The 21,380-nt window shown below is 41.1% G+C and overlaps 1 protein-coding gene across 2 annotated transcripts in view; it reads left to right on the top strand.

The window, feature by feature from the left end:
• The first annotated feature begins 1,935 nt into the window (after positions 1 to 1,935).
• The window catches only part of LOC139466809 (leucine-rich repeat protein SHOC-2-like), a 36,000-nt gene continuing 16,555 nt past the window's right edge, over positions 1,936 to 21,380 (top strand). Inside the window, exons 1-9 of one of the 2 annotated variants that reach the window (XM_071248505.1) lie at positions 1,936 to 1,986; positions 2,141 to 2,853; positions 12,993 to 13,121; positions 13,913 to 13,981; positions 15,679 to 15,708; positions 17,725 to 17,910; positions 19,349 to 19,444; positions 19,961 to 20,081; positions 20,559 to 20,667. In XM_071248505.1, the coding sequence (XP_071104606.1) occupies positions 2,620 to 2,853; positions 12,993 to 13,121; positions 13,913 to 13,981; positions 15,679 to 15,708; positions 17,725 to 17,910; positions 19,349 to 19,444; positions 19,961 to 20,081; positions 20,559 to 20,667 (974 nt within the window). In that variant the 5' untranslated portion in view covers positions 1,936 to 1,986; positions 2,141 to 2,619. Of the gene's footprint in view, positions 2,040 to 2,140; positions 2,854 to 12,992; positions 13,122 to 13,912; positions 13,982 to 15,678; positions 15,709 to 17,724; positions 17,911 to 19,348; positions 19,445 to 19,960; positions 20,082 to 20,558; positions 20,668 to 21,380 lie in introns of both variants that reach the window. The other variant, XM_071248504.1, reaches the window with a different exon arrangement.

Here is a 21,380-nt window from a genome sequence, read left to right as displayed (position 1 = left end):
TTGGCATTTATAACGTCATGTATCCTTTCAGATGTTCCAGCATTTGCGTTATGAGACCGGTGTTGCCTCATCCACCCAGGTGGCAGGTAAGTTCTGGGTTGTCGGTCGCACGTGCCACCTACAGATGAAGTAACTGAATTTACACACTCACAATACAATAAGACATCATAATACACAATGAATGATCAAAATATACATCTTACCTTAACCTGTGAATGTCTTGTTTATTTTGAGAAGGATGATAAATCCTTTTAAAATTATAATTTTTAAAAATATTATCTAAGACTTCATTCTTCTTTCTATACGTGCTCTTAATCAATGTTTTGAATTTTACACATTTGAGAGGCGGTGTGGGCCGGGGGGGGGGGGGGGGGGGGGGGGCATTATTTTTTAGAATGGCGCCAATCCCTCACATTACATACTTATAAGTCTCCAAGGCAATAATTATTAGTTTTAATCATAATATCTTGATTATATAAATGATAAAAACAAATAGTCCCCATAAGAGACTGTACTTTCCGCTTTTGAAAAAAGAACTATAAACCCATGGACTAGTCATTCAGTACAGCCAGTACTCGCATCAGAACGTGTGGCTCACAATTCATGCAATAACATTGTTTTCCGAGAACGTTTCTTTATTATGATTGTTGCCACGATGATAAAATATTAAATATAACAATTATTTAATGTTTCAAGGCAATATCGTTACATATGCTGTATCTAAACATGTCTGACAACTGATAACATTTTGATAGTATTGTCTCTAAAGAAAATAACTCTAAAATACGTATACTTGATTTATATTTCATATTTAAAAACAAAACAAAACAAAGCAACAAATCAGTGCAAACAGTTCTAATTTTTTAGATACGGTGCCAGTTTCGCAAGGTCATTTTTTTTTGTTCGCCACTTCGATGTTGTTCTTCGATTGGTGACGTGGTGCCATTGGTGACGTTGTTAACAACAACCCAAAACCTACAACAATCAAACCTAACTGCTTCTATTGTCCATATTGGTTGGTTGGTTGGTTTGTTGTTTAACGCCGCACTCAGCAATATTCCAGCTATATGACGGCGGTCTGTAAATAATCGAGTCGGGACCAGACAATCTAGTGATTAATGTCATGAGCATCGATCAACGCAATTGGGATCGATGACATGCATCAACCAAGTCAGCAATCCTGACCACCCGATCCTGTTAGTCGCCTTTTACGACAAGCATAGTCACCTTTAACGGCAAGCATGGGTTGCTGAAGACCTATTCTACCCCGAAATCTTCACGGGTATTGTACATATGAAAAAAAATGGAATGTGTCATTATGATTATTAGCCATACGGTTTACTGTGATGCTTGCACGCTCAAAACAACCTGATAAATAAATAAATGAATAAATAAATAAACGACCAAGGCCAATCAACAATATTCTAGCTTACGCATTAAAACAGGTGCGCGCCATATTTTTGTGACGTCATAGTTTACAACTACACAGGGCTATTATGACGTCATACTGATTGTACAACTTGCAACACGTGAAAATCTAGCTTGATGCAACAAAGAAAAAATAATGAGACACTGGTTCAATAAAATAATTTGTATGGATAATGCATATGTATTTTGTATTAGATATTTTGTATTAGATAAAAGAATAATGTCACAATTCTCTCAAACACTATGACCATGAGTGTGGCTTCTATCAGAGATAGATCTAATGCTGTGTATTTCATAAATAAATAAGTGAACGTATATTTTATAGCTTCGATGAACAAATCTGTTCATAATTATTCACACACATCAAACCTTCGGTAAGATACAAGATAAGTTAATTATTTATTATCATAAAGTCGTAAGATATGTAAGATAATGAAGGGTTTAAACCTTCCCTGACCCTGAATCATTGACGTAACTTCCGCTCTAGTATTACTTCTGCGCAATAATATGCGCATCGTTCAGAAGGTACTGAGAAGTCGGCAATATTTTGTGTGTAGGGTGAGCTTTCAGTCAGCACTTTGCTTATGTGCAGTTTCTTTTCCACGATTGAGGTATGACATTCGTTTCCTTGAAATCCGATCTTTCATTTTGTCAGGCGCTTGTCCTCATGCGAGAGTGCACGCGATCGCTAATGTTATTTCTTTCTGTGCAGGTGGCGATGAGGTAAAATGGTGTCACCGCGACTCGACTCGACACCGTCTGAGAAGAACATTGGCAACACAGTCTCCTAAACAATACGATATGGGGACTTTTAAGAAGTCGTAATTTCTTCATCGATTTGAACTTATGACGATTACAAAGAACACCAAGGGAAACAGACTAGTTTGTAATATTGTCAAATGCTACACGCAGACTTGAGATATGTCCTGAAGACAGCCTAGAGCATGACAGCCCTGATGCAGACCCTTGTCTCGAGAACAACTGCTCGTATTTGAGACAATTCAACACTTTGAAAATATTGATCATTATGTAACTCTGACAGGCATTAAATAGTGTTCTGTCATAACAACGCTACAACCAAAGACCCACCCCAGAGACAGGAGATATAATACCTAGGTGTACCAGTTGTCCCTGACTAGATACTGTCTAAATCACATGTGTAAATGAAGTGAACACTATCAGTGAGTGCAAATGTCTCGGAAGACCAACAAGGCCCAAGATAATTCAGTTGCAGCAGAACGACTAGCTGACTACAGAGGGGAGAGTGTCATCCCCATCATGTCCACCCACGGAACCGGCTCCGATTCACCAGACTTGGAAAGTCACCGCCAGGCACAGTACACTCATGATGGCTGTGACGACGTAGTCGCACCAATGGACAATGTTTCTATCAGAGAACAATTTCAAGCCAAAGAAATTCCTAAGGTAATGCCTGTCAGGTGTTCTTGTGTTTTTGTTATGTAATTCTGGCAGCTGATCCTGGAGAGCGCCATGGATTTGGGGATGTCCACTCTCATTAGATGGGGGATGTCCTCTCTTAATTTGTCCAATTTTCATGTGAGAAAATGCATCCCTTTCACTTTCTCCCATAACTCATTAAATTTTTCTCCTAATTCCTTTCTTAAATTATATTACAGAACAGGAATTCATTTTTCCATGGATGTGTATTTTATTTCCTATATCCAGAAAATAACTTGATCTAGATGCCTTTTGCTCAGCAGTGAGGAGGGTCAGTTGTCTTATTTCCTGGTTCAGCCACACGGTGACAGCTGTATTGTGACCTGTCATATGCAGGTAGTCAAAGGGCCCTAGTTGCCATGGTTTCATGGTTCCACATCTCCCTGTGTATGACAGATACTGACCCCTCATGTAGCAGATAGGGTAGTGTAGAAAAATAGACATAAATGTTTTGTCCCTTAACAGTAGTGTATAAACACAGTGAATGGCAGCAGCAACAGTGTTACACCTGCATCTTTAAAATAACAAGACAGACCAGGTGCTATCACCATCATCATCATCATCATCATCATCATCATCATCACCACCTACAGTGTTATGGTACAATGGCAAATGATCATCGTTGGCACACACTGTAACCACATAATTAGTTGAAACGATCATTATAGGCTGCTTGTATATTTCACGATGGGGACGTTAATGAAAATGAAGACATAATGAAAAAGACAACAACTCTGTCTTCGGCTAGCCATTTGGACTGGTAAATTAAAGGGCAGTTTTATGCAGGTATCACCATATTCCACCAATTTATGATGAGTGAATGTGACCTTTGGATGCAATTTTGTAAATTGGACGATAAATAATTTATGATCTAAATCAGCAAATACTTTACATGTATGTTTTATGTCACCTTGTAAGATGGAATATAAGTTCATCGATGGTAGATGCTGTGGAATAGAAAAAAGAACTTATTTACTAATATGATGCAAGGCAATTAATTATTCCCAATTCGGTTAAGTTTCATTAAAATGGTGAAACCAGGCAGAGCTTGAAAAATTTGCTCACCCACTCATGTTGACGAGTGGCAGCATTTTTTACATTTTTATTTCTTGTACATTCGTAGTAACAAAAACAAAATACATGTTGCTTATTTCATAATTAGACAGAACACCTGGCAGCTGTCTGTTGAAGAAATAAACAATAAGTGTTTTTGGTCTCAAAACTATTTTATAAGGGAGGCAATTATTTTTATTATTTTTTTGTAAGCGACTCATTACTAATTCTCAAATGTCAAAGCAAAAATATTGACAGTAAAGGGTGACCTCACCAAGCCAACTGTCGTTCTTTTCCCGAGTCAGTAACTATGACTAAGCCGTATAAAAACCCTGTATGACTGTTAAAACCGAAAATGAGGTGTTAATGTAACAAATGCTTTATTTGGGATAACACTTTCTTAGCATTTGCTTAGTCAAGTACAGATTCTAGTACGTTTTTGGGTTGAGTCCCGTCCGGGATAGAACCCACACTGCCAGAGTGAGACACCTAGTCGCCAGCACACAAAGTCAGTGATCTAACCCACTTAGCCACCGATGCTTCCACAAAATGAAAGTCCTACAACTAGTAGCCTAGATCTCTACTTGCTCTGCGGGACAAGTTGGCACAATTTGTACCAACAAATATAATTTAAATTATTCCTGAAGTGGGGTGCCAACTAAGGATGAACATTGCCTTGTTTCAACCAAAACCTTTGGGAAGAAATCACACATGGACCGGAAAAATTTACGTGCATGCTATTATGGCTAAATTTGAATTTGTTTCAATGACAAACATTCTCTTTTTGTATCCAATGAAACTGACAGTGCTAATTATTGGTGTTGGCGTATTGGCACAAGGTCGTATTGCGATAAGAATGGTAGTTTTTCATTCATTAATCCAGACTTCAGTTTGCGAGATGTATACTTTTAGTATGGATAAACGAGACTACCTATTCCATCATCAGTGTGGAATGTTAAGGTAAGCAGCATGTGCTGTTTACATGGTTTACCCAGTCCATCCAAATGCCTCACGATAGTAGATATTAATGATTTATTCATTCTTCTGTGACTATTGGAAAATAATAATATTCAAGGGTTGTATTGCAATACGTGTATTGCTGGTATACCAGTTTTGTTGCTCACCCTAACAAATTATGTGTGTCCATTCCCAATATTTGTGTGTAGGATATTGCTGGCTATCAATACAGATCACTGAGATCAATAATTGTTGAAAAAATATCTATACGTTATCGATAATATCGGAGAAGTATCTTTGAGTAAGTACACAAATAAAATCCTAAAGAAACCAACATATTTCACTCCACTGGTGAGTGGAGGCACATATGTTCAGGGATTAATTTGTGGACATTTCAGATATAACAAAAACAGTTGCTTTCCATCTTCATCAATTAACATTGTGACAATAACATGTCTGTTTTGGTAATTCTAAACTTTATTTCACAATAGCCTATGTAAGGTATAATCGATGACACTAATTGTAAATATTTCTTCCCATCGATCATAATTCTGATTATCAATCTTTTTTTGCCAGCCCTGTTGTAGGAAGCAGTATTTTAGGTGAAGTCAAACTCTGCAACATTTTGTCACAGTTTGTCATCTGACACTGTACAGGGATTTTGTAAGAGCTAGTTGACGATTGGATGCTTCATGTTCTCCTAGGTCATCCTTCTCCTCATCCTCATCCAGTGTGTTTTATCTCCATTCAGTTATACAAATGCTGGAGTCAGTCGCTGTCATACATCTGCATCATCACTGTCCCCATCTCTATTGTCTTCAAAGTGCAGGGGTTAAAGCGTTCGTTCGTCGCTCACTCATTAAAGTGCAGGGGTGGTTGGGTAGCCTAGTGGTTAAAGCGTTCGCTTGTCTCTCACTCATTAAAGTGCAGGGGCGATGGGGTGGCCCAGTGGTTAAAGCGTTCGCTTGTCACTCACTCATTAAAGTGCAGGGGCGATGGGGTGGCCCAGTGGTTAAAGCGTTCGCTTGTCACTCACTCATTAAAGTGCAGGGGCGATGGGGTGGCCCAGTGGTTAAAGCGTTCGCTTGTCACTCACTCATTAAAGTGCAGGGGCGATGGGGTGGCCCAGTGGTTAAAGCGTTCGCTTGTCACTCACTCATTAAAGTGCTGGGGCGATGGGGTAGCCTAGTGGTTAAAGTGTTCGCTTGTCAATCGCTCATTAAAGTGCAGGGGCGCTGGGGTAGCCTAGTGGTTAAAGCGTTCTCTTGTCAATCGCTCATTACAGTTGAGGGGCGGTGGGGTAGCCTAGTGGTTAAAGTGTTCGCTTGTCACTCACTCATTAAAGTGCAGGGGTGGTGGGGTAGCCTAGTGGTTAGTGTCTTCAAAATGCAGGGGCAATGGGATGGCATGGTTGTTAACATGGTTAAAGTGTTTGCTCATTGCGCCGAAGTCCCAGGTTCGATTTCCCACATTGGTACAAGCTGTGATATTGCCGGAATATTGCTAAAAGCGGCATAAAACCATACTCACTCACTCATTATAGTGCCCCAAATTTATCTTGCTGAAGAGTGTAATTAAATGAATGTCACTTTTCAGTGATTTGGCTTTTGGACATGTTATAATTATTTTTCAGTTTTGATAGGACATTCTTTTATATACTTACCAAATTATATGACATGCTTGGATGTCATTGTCCAAGAAAACGAAGCAAAGTGAATCCCTGTAGTTTTATCAATTTGTCACTTGAATGGGAAACATGAGAACACTATGGTGGCCTGTGGATCCAGGGCATTTATCAGGATTTCTAAGATGCACTGAGCATGCTGAGTTCACTGAGTTACTTCATAATGGGCTGACGCCATGGCTCTGTTCAAATTACCTCCCTGTGATCTAACATATCCATGGTAACATCGTTCTTCCATTGGCTTATCCCAAACATATTCAAACCACTGTGTCCATGCTACAGCCGTCACAAAATTGCAGGTGTTGGTGCCCTAGGACTTATGTATGTTTCTCAGGTCAAAGGAATGAGCAATCCTTGAAAGTTTCATAACCATATGTTTGTTTGTTGTTTAATGCTGCACTCAGCAATATTTTAGCTGTATGATGGCGGTCTGTAAATAATTGAGTCTGGACCAGACAATCCAGTGATTGACATCATGAGCATTTATCTACTCAATTGGGATGTGATGACATTCATGTACGTAGCCAGCGCGCCTGATCACCCGATCCCGTTAGTCGCCTCTTATGACAAGTCACATGTACACCTATTGCTCAGTGTGCAGCATTTAACAAAATACAGCTGTCAAACAACACAGCCCAGTTTCTCGTTCTCCGCCATGTTCATCTCACGGAGACACCATATCACGCCCCAGGCCGATAATTTACGGTAGTGTATGCAGGTTGTGTGTGTGCACTCCTGGTCATTTTTGGTTGTGCAATACTCTTCTGTGTCACATTGTCATTTTGTATATTTACTGTTTCAGTGTAATATATTTATATATACATGGGCAAATACGGCTGCAGCTAATGTTTAAGTGATCCCCATGTTCTGCACACAAGTTTGCATTGTATCATTGGATGACTGATTTTAAACAAATTATCTTGGGTACGAAACTCTCTGCATGGTGGATTTTAGCAAAGAATATTTTTGTATAGCAGTCGTGAATAACAAGCTGGTGTATCCCATCTGTCCCCTGTAGGTCCCATGTAGGTCATTGTAACACTTGTAGTAATCTCATCTGTCCCCTGTAGGTCCCATGTAGGTCATCATAAGACTTGTAGTGTATGACACTGTATCCCATCTGTCCCCTGTAGGTCCCATGTAGGTCATCATAAGACTTGTAGTGTATTACACTGTATCCCATCTGTCCTCTGTAGGTCCCATGTAGGTCATTGTAACACTTGTAGTGTATGACACTGTATCCCATCTGTTCTCTGTAGGTCCCATGTAGGTCATCGTAAGACTTGTAGTGTATGACACTGTATCCCATCTGTCCTCTGTAGGTCCCATGTAGGTCATTGTAAGACTTGTAGTGTATGACACTGTATCCCATCTGTTCTCTGTAGGTCCCATGTAGGTCATCGTAAGACTTGTAGTGTATGACACTGTATCCCATCTGTCCTCTGTAGGTCCCATGTAGGTCATCGTAACACTTGTAGTGTATGACACTGTATCCCAAGTGTCCTCTGTAGGTCCCATGTAAGTCATCATAAGACTTGTAGTAATCCCATCTCTCCTCTGTAGGTCCCATGTAGGTCATCGTAACACTTGTAGTGTATGACACTGTATCCCAAGTGTCCTCTGTAGGTCCCATGTAAGTCATCGTTAGACTTTTAGTAGGCCCATCTGTCCTCTGTAGGTCCCATGTAGGTCATCGTAACACTTGTAGTGTATGACACTGTATCCCAAGTGTCCTCTGTAGGTCCCATGTAGGTCATCGTTAGACTTGTAGTAGGCCCATCTGTCCTCTGTAGGTCCCATGTAGGTCATCGTAACACTTGTAGTGTATGACACTGTATCCCAAGTGTCATCTGTAGGTCCCATGTAAGTCATCGTTAGACTTGTAGTAGGCCCATCTGTCCTCTGTAGGTCCCATGTAGGTCATCGTAACACTTGTAGTGTATGACACTGTATCCCAAGTGTCCTCTGTAGGTCCCATGTCAGTCATCGTAAGAGCTGTAGTAGGCCCATCTGTCCTCTGTAGGTCCCATGCAGGTCATCGTAAGATTTGTAGTTCATGGCTCCAGGTCATGGCCGTATCGGCCTATGGACAGATGAAAGTATACATGATACAGCATGGGATAATTTAGAAAACTTATCACAGCATATATGTCACCGTCCAAGATTTATTTATAGACTTATTTCGCAAAATATTGTTCTGATTAGAAGCAGCATCTTTCTTTGAAAACTATAATATTTTCTTGAGTATAGTGCACATTTCCCCACCCCCCACCCCATAAATAGCTGTGTAGAGAGGGGTACGCATTGTACATGCAATAATGGGTTTTGAAGGGGTTTTTCTCCAACGCAAATACATATCTGTCGAAGTACATAACAATGGAAATACCATATCAACAAACCCATACTGAAGTACGCAAATTATTCTTGTATTTTCATTGTCTGGTTATAAAAAGTGTTGATTGTGTAACTGGACTTAGGTTCTATTCAAAATGTTCGTTCGGTGGTGTTTATGTTTATTTAATGGTGTTTATGTTTATTTCAGCAGAATTGTGTGTGAAGTGATCGGTAGATATTTATATGAAACAGGGTCAGATTACCATGATTACCTCTACTGAATTATGCGAACACCTTCTAGTCATGTGATTAGTGTTAAACACCACATTGTCTAGGTATCTCCATTATTGTTTCAGTCACAATCCTAATTGTTGTTTTAGACACAGTCGCTGTTATGTTTCAGTCACAATCCTAATTGTTGTTTCAGACACGATCGTCATTATGTTTCAGTCACAATCCTAATTGTTGTTTCAGACACAATCGTCATTATGTTTCAGTCACAATCCTAATTGTTGTTTCAGACACGATCGTCATTATGTTTCAGTCACAATCCTAATTGTTGTTTCAGACACGATCGTCATTATGTTTCAGTCACAATCCTAATTGTTGTTTCAGACACGATCGTCATTATGTTTCAGTCACAATCCTAATTGTTGTTTCAGACACGATCGTCATTATGTTTCAGTCACAATCCTAATTGTTGTTTCAGACACGATCGTCATTATGTTTCAGTCACAATCCTAATTGTTGTTTCAGACACGATCGTCATTATGTTTCAGTCACAATCCTAATTGTTGTTTCAGACACGATCGTCATTATGTTTCAGTCACAATCCTAATTGTTGTTTCAGACACGATCGCCGTTATGTTTCAGTCACAATCCTAATTGTTGTTTTAGTCACAGCCCTAATTGTTGTTTCAGACACGATCGTCATTATGTTTCAGTCACAATCCTTATTGTTTCAGTCACAGCCCTCATTGTTGTTTCAGTCACAGCCCTCATTGTTGTTTCAGTCACAATCCTGATTGTTGTTTCAGTCACAGCCCTCATTGTTGTTTCAGTCACAGCCCTAATTGTTGTTTCAGTCACAGCCCTAATTGTTGTTTCAGTCACAGCCCTAATTGTTGTTTCAGTCACAATCCTAATTGTTGTTTCAGTCACAATCCTAATTGTTGTTTCAGTCACAGCCCTCATTGTTGTTTCAGTCACAGCCCTAATTGTTGTTTCAGTCACAATCCTAATTGTTGTTTCAGTCACAGCCCTCATTGTTGTTTCAGTCACAATCCTAATTGTTGTTTCAGTCACAGCCCTAATTGTTGTTTCAGTCACAGCCCTAATTGTTGTTTCAGTCACAATCCTAATTGTTGTTTCAGTCACAGCCCTCATTGTTGTTTCAGTCACAATCCTAATTGTTGTTTCAGTCACAGCCCTAATTGTTGTTTCAGTCACAATCCTAATTGTTGTTTCAGTCACAATCCTAATTGTTGTTTCAGTCACAGCCCTCATTGTTGTTTCAGTCACAATCCTAATTGGTGTTTCAGTCACAATCCTAATTGTTGTTTCAGACACGATCGTCATTATGTTTCAGTCACAGTCCTAATTGTTGTTTCAGACACGATCGTCATTATGTTTCAGTCACAATCCTAATTGTTGTTTTAGTCACAGCCCTAATTGTTGTTTCAGACACGATCGTCATTATGTTTCAGTCACAATCCTTATTGTTGTTTCAGTCACAGCCCTAATTGTTGTTTCAGTCACAGCCCTCATTGTTGTTTCAGTCACAGCCCTAATTGTTGTTTCAGTCACAATCCTAATTGTTGTTTCAGTCACAGCCCTCATTGTTGTTTCAGTCACAATCCTAATTGTTGTTTCAGTCACAGCCCTCATTGTTGTTTCAGTCACAATCCTAATTTTTGTTTCAGTCACAATCCTAATTGTTGTTTCAGTCACAGCCCTCATTGTTGTTTCAGTCACAGTCCTAATTGTTGTTTCAGTCACAATCCTAATTGTTGTTTCAGTCACAATCCTAATTGTTGTTTCAGTCACAATCCTAATTGTTGTTTCAGTCACAGCCCTCATTGTTGTTTCAGTCACAATCCTAATTGTTGTTTCAGTCACAGCCCTCATTGTTGTTTCAGTCACAATCCTAATTGTTGTTTCAGTCACAGCCCTAATTGTTGTTTCAGTCACAGCCCTAATTGTTGTTTCAGTCACAATCCTAATTGTTGTTTCAGTCACAATCCTAATTGTTGTTTCAGTCACAGCCCTCATTGTTGTTTCAGTCACAATCCTAATTGTTGTTTCAGTCACAATCCTAATTGTTGTTTCAGTCACAATCCTAATTGTTGTTTCAGTCACAATCCTAATTGTTGTTTCAGTCACAGCCCTAATTGTTGTTTCAGTCACAATCCTAATTGTTGTTTCAGTCACAGCCCTAATTGTTGTTTCAGTCACAATCCTAATTGTTGTTTCAGTCACAGCCCTCATTGTTGTTTCAGTCACAATCCTAATTGTTGTTTCAGTCACAATCCTAATTGTTGTTTCAGACACGATCGTCATTATGTTTCAGTCACAGTCCTAATTGTTGTTTCAGACACGATCGCCGTTATGTTTCAGTCACAATCCTAATTGTTGTTTTAGTCACAGCCCTAATTGTTGTTTCAGACACGATCGTCATTATGTTTCAGTCACAATCCTTATTGTTGTTTCAGTCACAGCCCTCATTGTTGTTTCAGTCACAGCCCTCATTGTTGTTTCAGTCACAATCCTGATTGTTGTTTCAGTCACAGCCCTCATTGTTGTTTCAGTCACAATCCTAATTGTTGTTTCAGTCACAGCCCTAATTGTTGTTTCAGTCACAATCCTAATTGTTGTTTCAGTCACAGCCCTCATTGTTGTTCAGTCACAATCCTAATTGTTGTCTCAGTCACAGCCCTAATTGTTGTTTCAGTCACAGCCCTAATTGTTGTTTCAGTCACAGCCCTAATTGTTGTTTCATTCACAATCCTAATTGTTGTTTCAGTCACAGCCCTCATTGTTGTTTCAGTCACAGCCCTAATTGTTGTTTCAGTCACAATCCTAATTGTTGTTTCAGTCATAGCCCTAATTGTTGTTTCAGTCACAGCCCTAATTGTTGTTTCAGTCACAATCCTAATTGTTGTTTCAGTCACAATCCTAATTGTTGTTTCAGTCACAGCCCTCATTGTTGTTTCAGTCACAATCCTAATTTTTGTTTCAGTCACAATCCTAATTTTTGTTTCAGTCACAATCCTAATTGTTGTTTCAGTCACAATCCTAATTGTTGTTTCAGTCACAGCCCTCATTGTTGTTTCAGTCACAATCCTAATTGTTGTTTCAGTCACAGCCCTCATTGTTGTTTCAGTCACAGCCCTCATTGTTGTTTCAGTCACAATCCTAATTGTTGTCTCAGTCACAGCCCTAATTGTTGTTTCAGTCACAATCCTAATTGTTGTTTCAGTCACAGCCCTAATTGTTGTTTCAGTCACAATCCTAATTGTTGTTTCAGTCACAGCCCTAATTGTTGTTTCAGTCACAGCCCTAATTGTTGTTTCAGTCACAGCCCTCATTGTTGTTTCAGTCACAGCCCTCATTGTTGTTTCAGTCACAGCCCTAATTGTTGTTTCAGTCACAGCCCTCATTGTTGTTTCAGTCACAGCCCTCATTGTTGTTTCAGTCACAGCCCTCATTGTTGTTTCAGTCACAGCCCTAATTGTTGTTTCAGTCACAGCCCTCATTGTTGTTTCGGTCACAGTCCTCATTGTTGTTTCAGTCACAGCCCTCATTGTTGTTTCAGTCACAGCCCTAATTGTTGTTTCAGTCACAGCCCTCATTGTTGTTTCAGTCACAGCCCTCATTGTTGTTTCGGTCACAGTCCTCATTGTTGTTTCAGTCACAGCCCTCATTGTTGTTTCGGTCACAGTCCTCATTGTTGTTTCAGTCACAGCCCTCATTGTTGTTTCAGTCACAGCCCTCATTGTTGTTTCAGTCACAGCCCTAATTGTTGTTTCGGTCACAGTCCTCATTGTTGTTTGAAACACATTCTGCTTTGTTGTTTCAGGAAAAGAAGGGGAGCCAGGGCTCCATAGCTGTGGAGCCCGCAAACCCCAAGAAGCAGGTCATGGTGATCACGGGACAGAACAAAGCCAAGCCCACTGTCCCAGCTCGGCCCTCTGTCAAGGCAGATCTGGTGAGTCTCAGAGTTTTAACTTAAGCCTTCGCTTCAGTGGATTCTGGTCATGACGCTTCTGTTACATATTACAGATTTGGGGGGTCCATAGTTTCAAATACTTCAACAGAAAGCAACAAGCACACTAGGTATGGGTCAGTTGGCAATAGACAAATTTGGAACTCAGGAGTCCTCCTTCTCCTTGTTTGTATTTATTCCATATGGCGATGTTGTGTTTTGATTATTTGAGTTTGTCATTGTCTTGTCAGTGGAGTTCCTGATTTCTGTTGATCCACAGGAATGTATTAAGACCTGGTCAGAGGTCAGTATTTGGACCCAATTCAGAAGCAATTGTCAGCAAAACATTCCCTGTTTGGAATTAAACTTTGCCGTGCCAGTTTATTATAGTCATAACTAATGTTATTACTTTGCGGAGGTGATGTCACTGACAACAGGACCAATAAGCAAGACACTTTAATGTGTAGTTTTACATTTCTGCATTGATTGAAATATTAGTAACTTTTAAGAAAGTTTCAAATTAAACAAAAGTATGTTTTATTTCCCAATTTGGCATTTAGTTAGGATTCCTAGATAATTCCCGACTCCATGGTGTTTGCCTCTGTAGCAGTATGTGACAAATGTTTTATGTCCTTCTTGGGGGGGTAACATGTGAGCACTTGCACCAGTAATTGCAGCCTCTGGTTCATGCGCAGGTGTATATTCAATTAAACAAGATTTTGTTTGGGACATATTTATCTTGAGCGGAAAAATCACATGAAAAAAATCTTTGACAACTATTACACCTGTTTCAGGATATTGCCAAAGAATTCAAGAAGTGCAAGGAAGAGGGAGCAAAGAGGCTTGATCTAAGCAAATCTCAGGTGAGTCCATCAGAAGGTCCTCAGTGCCCCATGGGACCCGTGAAGACCCGGCGTAGAATTCGGCAACCCATTCTTGCTGTAAAGGCAACTATACTTGTCGTGAAAGGCAAATAATGGGATCGGGTGGTCAAGCTCTCCAACATTGTTCATGCATGTCATTGAGTCCAATTGCGTGGATCGATACACATGATGTCAATCACTGGATTGTCTGGTCCAGACTCAATTATTTACAGACCACCGTCATAGAGTTGGAATATTGCTGAGTGCGGCGTTTAACAACAAACAAACAAACAAACAGTGGCTCATGGTTGTCTCCCTTGGTGTTGTAAGCCAGACTTGGTCCCCAGTGCCCCATGGTTGTCTCCCTTGGTGTCGTAAGCCAGACTTGGTCCCCAGTGCCCAATGGTTGTCTCCCTTGGTGTTGTAAGCCAGACTTGGTCCCCAGTGCCCCATGGTTGTCTCCCTTGGTGTTGTAAGCCAGACTTGGTCCCCAGTGCCCCATGATTGTCTCCCCTTGGTGTTGTAAGCCAGACTTGGTCCCCAGTGCCCCATGGTTGTCTCCCTTGGTGTTGTAAGCCAGACTTGGTCCCCAGTGCCCCATGGTTGTCTCCTTGGTGTTGTAAGCCATACTTGGTCCCCAGTGCCCCATGATTGTCTCCCCTTGGTGTTGTAAGCCAGACTTGGTCCCCAGTGCCCCATGGTTGTCTCCCTTGGTGTCGTAAGCCAGACTTGGTCCCCAGTGCCCAATGGTTGTCTCCCTTGGTGTTGTAAGCCAGACTTGGTCCCCAGTGCCCCATGGTTGTCTCCCTTGGTGTTGTAAGCCAGACTTGGTCCCCAGTGCCCCATGATTGTCTCCCCTTGGTGTTGTAAGCCAGACTTGGTCCCCAGTGCCCCATGGTTGTCTCCCTTGGTGTTGTAAGCCAGACTTGGTCCCCAGTGCCCCATGGTTGTCTCCCTTGGTGTTGTAAGCCAGACTTGGTCCCCAGTGCCCCATGGTTGTCTCCACTTGGTGTTGTAAGCCAGACTTGGTCCCCAGTGCCCCATGGTTGTCTCCACTTGGTGTTGTAAGCCAGACTTGGTCCCCAATGCCCCATGGTTGTCTCTACTTGGTGTTGTAAGCCAGACTTGGTCCCCAGTGCCCCATGGTTGTCTCCACTTGGTGTTGTAAGCCAGACTTGGTCCCTAGTGCCCCATGGTTGTCTCCCTTGGTGTTTTAGGGCAGACTAGGTCCCCAGTGCCCCATGCTTGTCTCCCTTGGTTTTTTTAGGGCAGACTAGGTCTCCAGTGCCCCATGCTTGTCTCCCCTTGGTGTTTTAGGGCAGACTAGGTTTCCAGTGCCCCATGCTTGTCTCCCTTGGTGTTTTAGGGCAGACTAGGCCTCCAGTGCCCCATGCTTGTCTCCCCTTGGTGTTTTAGGGCAGACTAGGTTTCCAGTGCCCCATGCTTGTCTCCCTTGGTGTTTTAGGGCAGACTAGGTCTCCAGTGCCCCATGCTTGTCTCCCTTAGTGTTTTAGGGCAGACTAGGTTTCCAGTGCCCCATCAACGTTATTTGCACCAGTCCTGTAGTCCTTGCCAAATTGCCCAATAGTTAAGGTGTCATAAGGACTAGCAGAAATTTGCTAAACGTTATTATAAGGACTAGTGGACTAAAACTGTTAGTTTCTACCGCTCACATTGTGTATATTTCTATGTTGCAGATCTCCGCCTTGCCCAGCAGCGTGAAAGATGTAAGTGTCATTTGTCTTTTATAAGACAGTTTGTGTTCACATGCTCTGAGGTATACAAGTGATCAAACCTGTTGTAACAGAATTTCATATATTGTTCATCTTTAGGCTTTGTGTTGTGTGGATCTGTCTACTTGGGCTCTGTATTCTACTACCTACACAAATAATGTGTTTCAGAAATATTTAAAGAGAAGAGCTGGTGTTAACAATTTTGTCACAGTTTTTGCATCTTAGACGCACAAATTTGAGTTTGAACGCACCTGCGTAACATGTGTGGGTCTCGTAGCTGCAGTGACTGGACCATTATTCATTTCACATCAAATGGCCTCTGTTATTGTAAATCAAAGCTGTATGTCTTTGCGTAAAGGTTTTTATTGCCAAACAAGACGGCGAAGCATGTTGATTAACACTTCCGTATGCTAAATCAAACCAGTTTCATTATTCTCTCATTTCTTATGACAAATACCCAAACTGGTTTCTTGACCTATATCTATTTTCGCTTTTGCATGTATTAATGTTTAAATCAGGTGCCGCATATTAAGCCGCTCAGATACATTCGTAATTCTTTTAGCTTGGTGATTGGTCGAAAACATCACGACCTCGTGTCAAACTAAAAATAGCCAGGCACATGAAGGGTAAACTGCAGAACGTGGTAACAGTGACCCGCGAGATCAAGTGACCTTGTAGGATGGTACACTATGTTTTAGCAGTAGTTAATTTATAATGGATCGTAATGGGGCACGCTTAGAAACTTATCAAATATGTGATGCGCAAAATGTTTGTTGTTCTTTGTTCAAATTAGGATTGATCGATGCTGATTTTCTTTACCGAGTCGGTAAACAAAGTAGGCTACCTGTCATTATTGAAACTCACCGCAGTAAGGCTGTGTGGATTATGTGGTTTACATCACTTCCTGTTTCGTATTTTGCATAATCAGTATGCATACGACCGAGGTTGGGTCAAGGGAACAAATGGGTTCTTTTCTAATCACAATTTCTGATGGAGGTAGGGGTAATTCCACTTCAAAAACATCCCAGAAACTATCATGAAAAAAAGTTAACATGTGTATACATGCAAGTAGCTGTGACATACCGCAACGAGTCCTGTAATCGATAATGCGATGAAATATATCGTGCTTAGATTTGCATAAGTAAACAGTCGACAGAGTTTGTGGATTACAAGATTTATCGATACCGCGATACAGTATATGATAAAGAATAAATGCGAACACTTGAATGTAAGCGTTGCTGTTATTTAGGGGACTCTCAATATTTAGTTATTCAACAACAGACTTATCCAAGTGTTAATAATTCATTCTTTGGAGAGTTATATTAAGAATTGCAAAACACATTTTGCCCGAACGGTCATTATGTTCAAACATTTATAGCACCTGAAACATGTTGACTAGATTTATCAAGGAAATGCTGGATCCTGAACACACTCTTACTAAGAAACGTTTGATATGCCAATTGTCATGACTCATTGATGTAATTGTCACAGTTATGACATGAACTCACCACTCATTACACTAGCATCAGAACAGCCATTGAACTTGACTGAATCCATAAACTTCAAATCATTGTTAGATCTAGAAAAAACATTCACAAATGTCTGTCCCAATGACCCCTTACCAATGGCTGATAACCTGTGTACTGCCTTTTCATTTACGAAGTTAGACATTAACATGGATAATTTTTTGTTAAAATATTCGTTAATATCCAATTTCCATTTTAAGAAATTATTTGTCCCTTAATGTAAACCTCATGGTTATGAGAGCAGGATGTGCCCTGATGTGAACCTTTCTCTCACTTTGCCTGTTTGTTGATATTTTGCAGTTGCGAAAAGATTTCTCATTTTTCACAACCACTGTGTTCTGTTGTTACTATTATGTTATAATGCTATAAATTGGAAGCCTCCATTTTTGTTTAGGACCCCTAATTTAAATGATGAAGGGGTCCAAGTGACCCCAAGAAAATTGAAGCCAGAGCAGACACTGTTTAAGCTTCTGTTCCCTTGCAGTTGACTCAGCTAGTCGAGGTGTATCTCTATGGCAACCGTCTGACTGTGCTTCCGCCAGAGATTGGTAATCTGACAAACCTCCAGACGTTGGCCTTGAGTGAGAATTCCATCACCAGTCTGCCGGACTCGCTGGAGTACCTACGTGACCTGCGTGTCCTGGATCTCAGACATAATAAACTGCAGGAGGTGAGTGACCAGGAGTAGCAGTGTTAGAACTGGATTAGCAGTGTTACATTGGGATTGGCAGTGTTAGATTAGTAGTGTTAGATGGGGATTAGCAGTGTTACATTAGCAGTGTTAGATTGGGATTGGCAATGTTACATTAGCAGTGTTAGATTGGGATTAGCAGTGTTAGATTGGGACTACCAGTGTTAGAACTGGATTAGCAGTGTTAGATTGGGATTGGCAGTGTTACATTAGTAGTTGTTAGATTGGGATTAGAAGTGTTAGATTGGGATTAGCAGTGTTAGATTGGGATTAGCAGTGTCAGAACTGGGTTAGCAATGTCAGAACTGGGTTAGCAGAGTTAGATTGGGATTAGCAGTGTCAGAACTGGATTAGCAGTGTTAGATTGGGATTAGCAGTGTCAGAACTGGGTTAGCAGTGTCAGAACTGGATTGGCAGTGTCAGAACTTGATTAGCAGTGTCAGATTTGGATAAGCAATGTTAGAACTGGATTAGCAGTGTTAGATTTGGATTAGCAGTGTTAGATTGGGATTAGCTGTGTCAGAACTGGGTTAGCAATGTCAGAACTGGATTGGCAGTGTCAGAACTGGATTAGCAGTGTCAGAACTGGGTTAGTAGTGTTAGATTGGTATTAGCAGTATCAGAACTGGATTAGAAGTGTTAGATTGGTATTGGCAGTGTTAGATTGGAATTAGCAGTGTCAGAACTGGGTTAGCAGTGTCAGAACTGGATTGGCAGTGTCAGAACTTGATTAGCAGTGTCAGATTTGGATTAGTGTTAGAACTGGACTAGCAGTGTTAGGTTTGGATTAGCAGTGTTAGATTGGGATTAGCAGTGTCAGAACTGGGTTAGCAATGTCAGAACTGGATTAGCAGTGTCAGAACTGGGTTAGTAGTGTTAGATTGGTATTAGCAGTATCAGAACTGGATTAGAAGTGTTAGATTGGTATTAGCAGTGTTAGATTGGGATTAGCAGTGTCAGAACTGGGTTAGCAGTGTTAGATTGGGATTAGCAGTGTCAGAACTGGATTAGCAGTGTCAGATTTGGATAAGCAGTGTTAGAACTGGATTAGCAGTGTCAGATTTGGATTAGCAGTGTTAGAACTAGATTGGCAGTGTTAGATTGGGATTAGCAGTGTTAGATTGGGATTAGCAGTGTCAGAACTGGATTAGCAGTGTCAGATTTGGATTAGCAGTGTTAGAACGGGATTAGCAGTGTCAGAACTGGATTAGCAGTGTCAGATTTGGATTAGCAGTTTTAGAACGGGATTAGCAGTGTAAAAACAGGATTCACATGCTCATGTGTACAGTTAATACAGACTGAGTGATTAACATGTACACAGTTCATGGACTGAGTAATGAAGTACTACTCCGTGTTTAGATGGCGTTTGTCTGTTTTACACTTACCAGTGCTACAGTATCAGGTGTGTTTTTTGCAGATACCCAAAGTGGTGTACAAGCTGCACTCAGTGACGACGCTGTTCCTCCGCTACAACAGAATCAAGCATGTGGAAGAAGAGATCAGTCAGCTGACTGTAAGTCACTCACTCACTCACTCACTCACTCACTCACTCACTCACTGTTGATACTTCATGAGAGAGTATGCAGCAAAGTGTTTGGGAATGAGTTTTTCTCCCCCACTCCCTCCGATAAAGGGGGGATATTGGGATCTCCAAATCCAAATCCAAATCCATTGAATATTTCATGTTGAAACTTGCTTTACGGATTAGTCCAGTAGTGAACTTGTGGCTTTTGATGGTTTGGGATTTTGTAAAATACTGAACAGCATTATTTGTTTCTTGACTTAACTGAAGGTATCCGAGGGCAATGAACCAAAAGTGGGGGGGTATAAGTAGCCTAACTCCATTTCCGAACTGCACTAGATCGGGGGATATGTCGTCTCCTGATGACTCTGTTTGACTAGCATTACTAATTTGGATATTGACGGGGACGAGAAATTTGAGGAGAGAAGGAGGTTGTTTTAGATATTAAAAGACACCAAAATAGTTTGTTAAGTTGCTGATTAAAATGTAAATTTATTTGTTTTTCAGAAATTAACCAAGTTTAGTTTAAGAGAAAACAGGATTCGAGACTTGCCTCAGGGGATTGGTCAGCTTGAGAACCTGGTGACCTTTGACATTTCCCACAATCACCTGGAGCACCTACCTGAGGGTAAGATTATTGATGTGGCTACATGGTACCTGTTAGTTAGTACACCCAGGTGGAGTCGAACCACACTGGCAGCCATTGCTGTGTCGGGCGGGGTGGGGGTGGGGGGGTTCAAGAGTTTGCTCATCACGCCTAAGACCTGGGTTCGATTCCTGACATGGGTACAATGTGTGAAGCCAATTCCTGGTGTTTCGGATACTGAACTGAAGGTATCCAATGGTAATGAACCAAAAGTGGGGTATGATTAGCCAAACTCCATTTCCGAATTGCACCAAACCGGGGGAATATGTCGTGACCCTTGTTACACCCAGCAAGTGGAAGTCATGGGTTTGACTAAGCAAGGAGCAAGGAGAAGCACATGTTACATAACATGGTGCTGTATGTGATAGCATGGCTACTCAGTAAATACTGGGATGATATGGCTTCTGTTTTCAGATGTTGTGGAGATGATTGTAGTACTTTTTTCTTTTCTCTTTTCAGAAATTTGTCACTGTACAAATCTGAACTCCCTAGATCTGCAGCACAACGAGCTGCTGGACATCCCCGAGAGGATTGGGAAGCTGCGACTCCTCACACGACTCGGGTTGAGGTAAGGCTGGAGGATAGCAGTGGGATAAGTGTAGGCTAAAGAGGAGATAACTTGGCCAGTGCGGTTTGTGTGTGGGATAACTGTTGGGTGTTTCTGTGGGATAACTGTTGGGTGTTACTGTGGGATAACTGTTGGGTGTTGCTGTGGGATAACTGTTGGGTGTTACTGTGGGATAACTGTTGGGTGTTACTGTGGGATAACTGTTGGATGTCACTGTGGGATAACTGTTGGGTATTACTGTGTGATAAGGTTTGGGTGTTTCTGTGTGATAACTGTTGGGTGTTACTGTGGGATAACTGTTGGGTGTTGCTGTGGGATAACTGTTGGGTGTTACTGTGGGATAACTGTTGGGTGTTTCTGTGGGATAACTGTTGGGTGTTACTGTGGGATAACTGTTGGGTGTTACTGTGGGATAACTGTTGGGTGTTTCTGTGGGATAACTGTTGGGTGTTACTGTGGGATAACTGTTGGGTGTTGCTGTGGGATAACTGTTGGATATTACTGTGGGATAAGGTTTGGGAGCTACTGTTTGATAACTGTTCGGTGTTACTGTTTGAGCTAACACCCGTGTTTCCAAATGGCAATAATCCAACGTGCGGTGATGACGTGAGGGTAGGGGAGTAGCCCTGACAGTGCCTGCAGCGTTCTACTAAAGGGAATGGGTGGACTTGGCGAAGGTTGAGTAGTGATGATGATGATGATGCTGATGATGA

This window comes from Haliotis cracherodii, unplaced genomic scaffold, assembly GCF_022045235.1.
Source record: "Haliotis cracherodii isolate W230 unplaced genomic scaffold, xgHalCrac1.p SCAF_19, whole genome shotgun sequence".
NCBI lineage: Eukaryota > Metazoa > Mollusca > Gastropoda > Lepetellida > Haliotidae > Haliotis > Haliotis cracherodii.
This window is presented reverse-complemented; position numbering and strand designations above follow the sequence as displayed.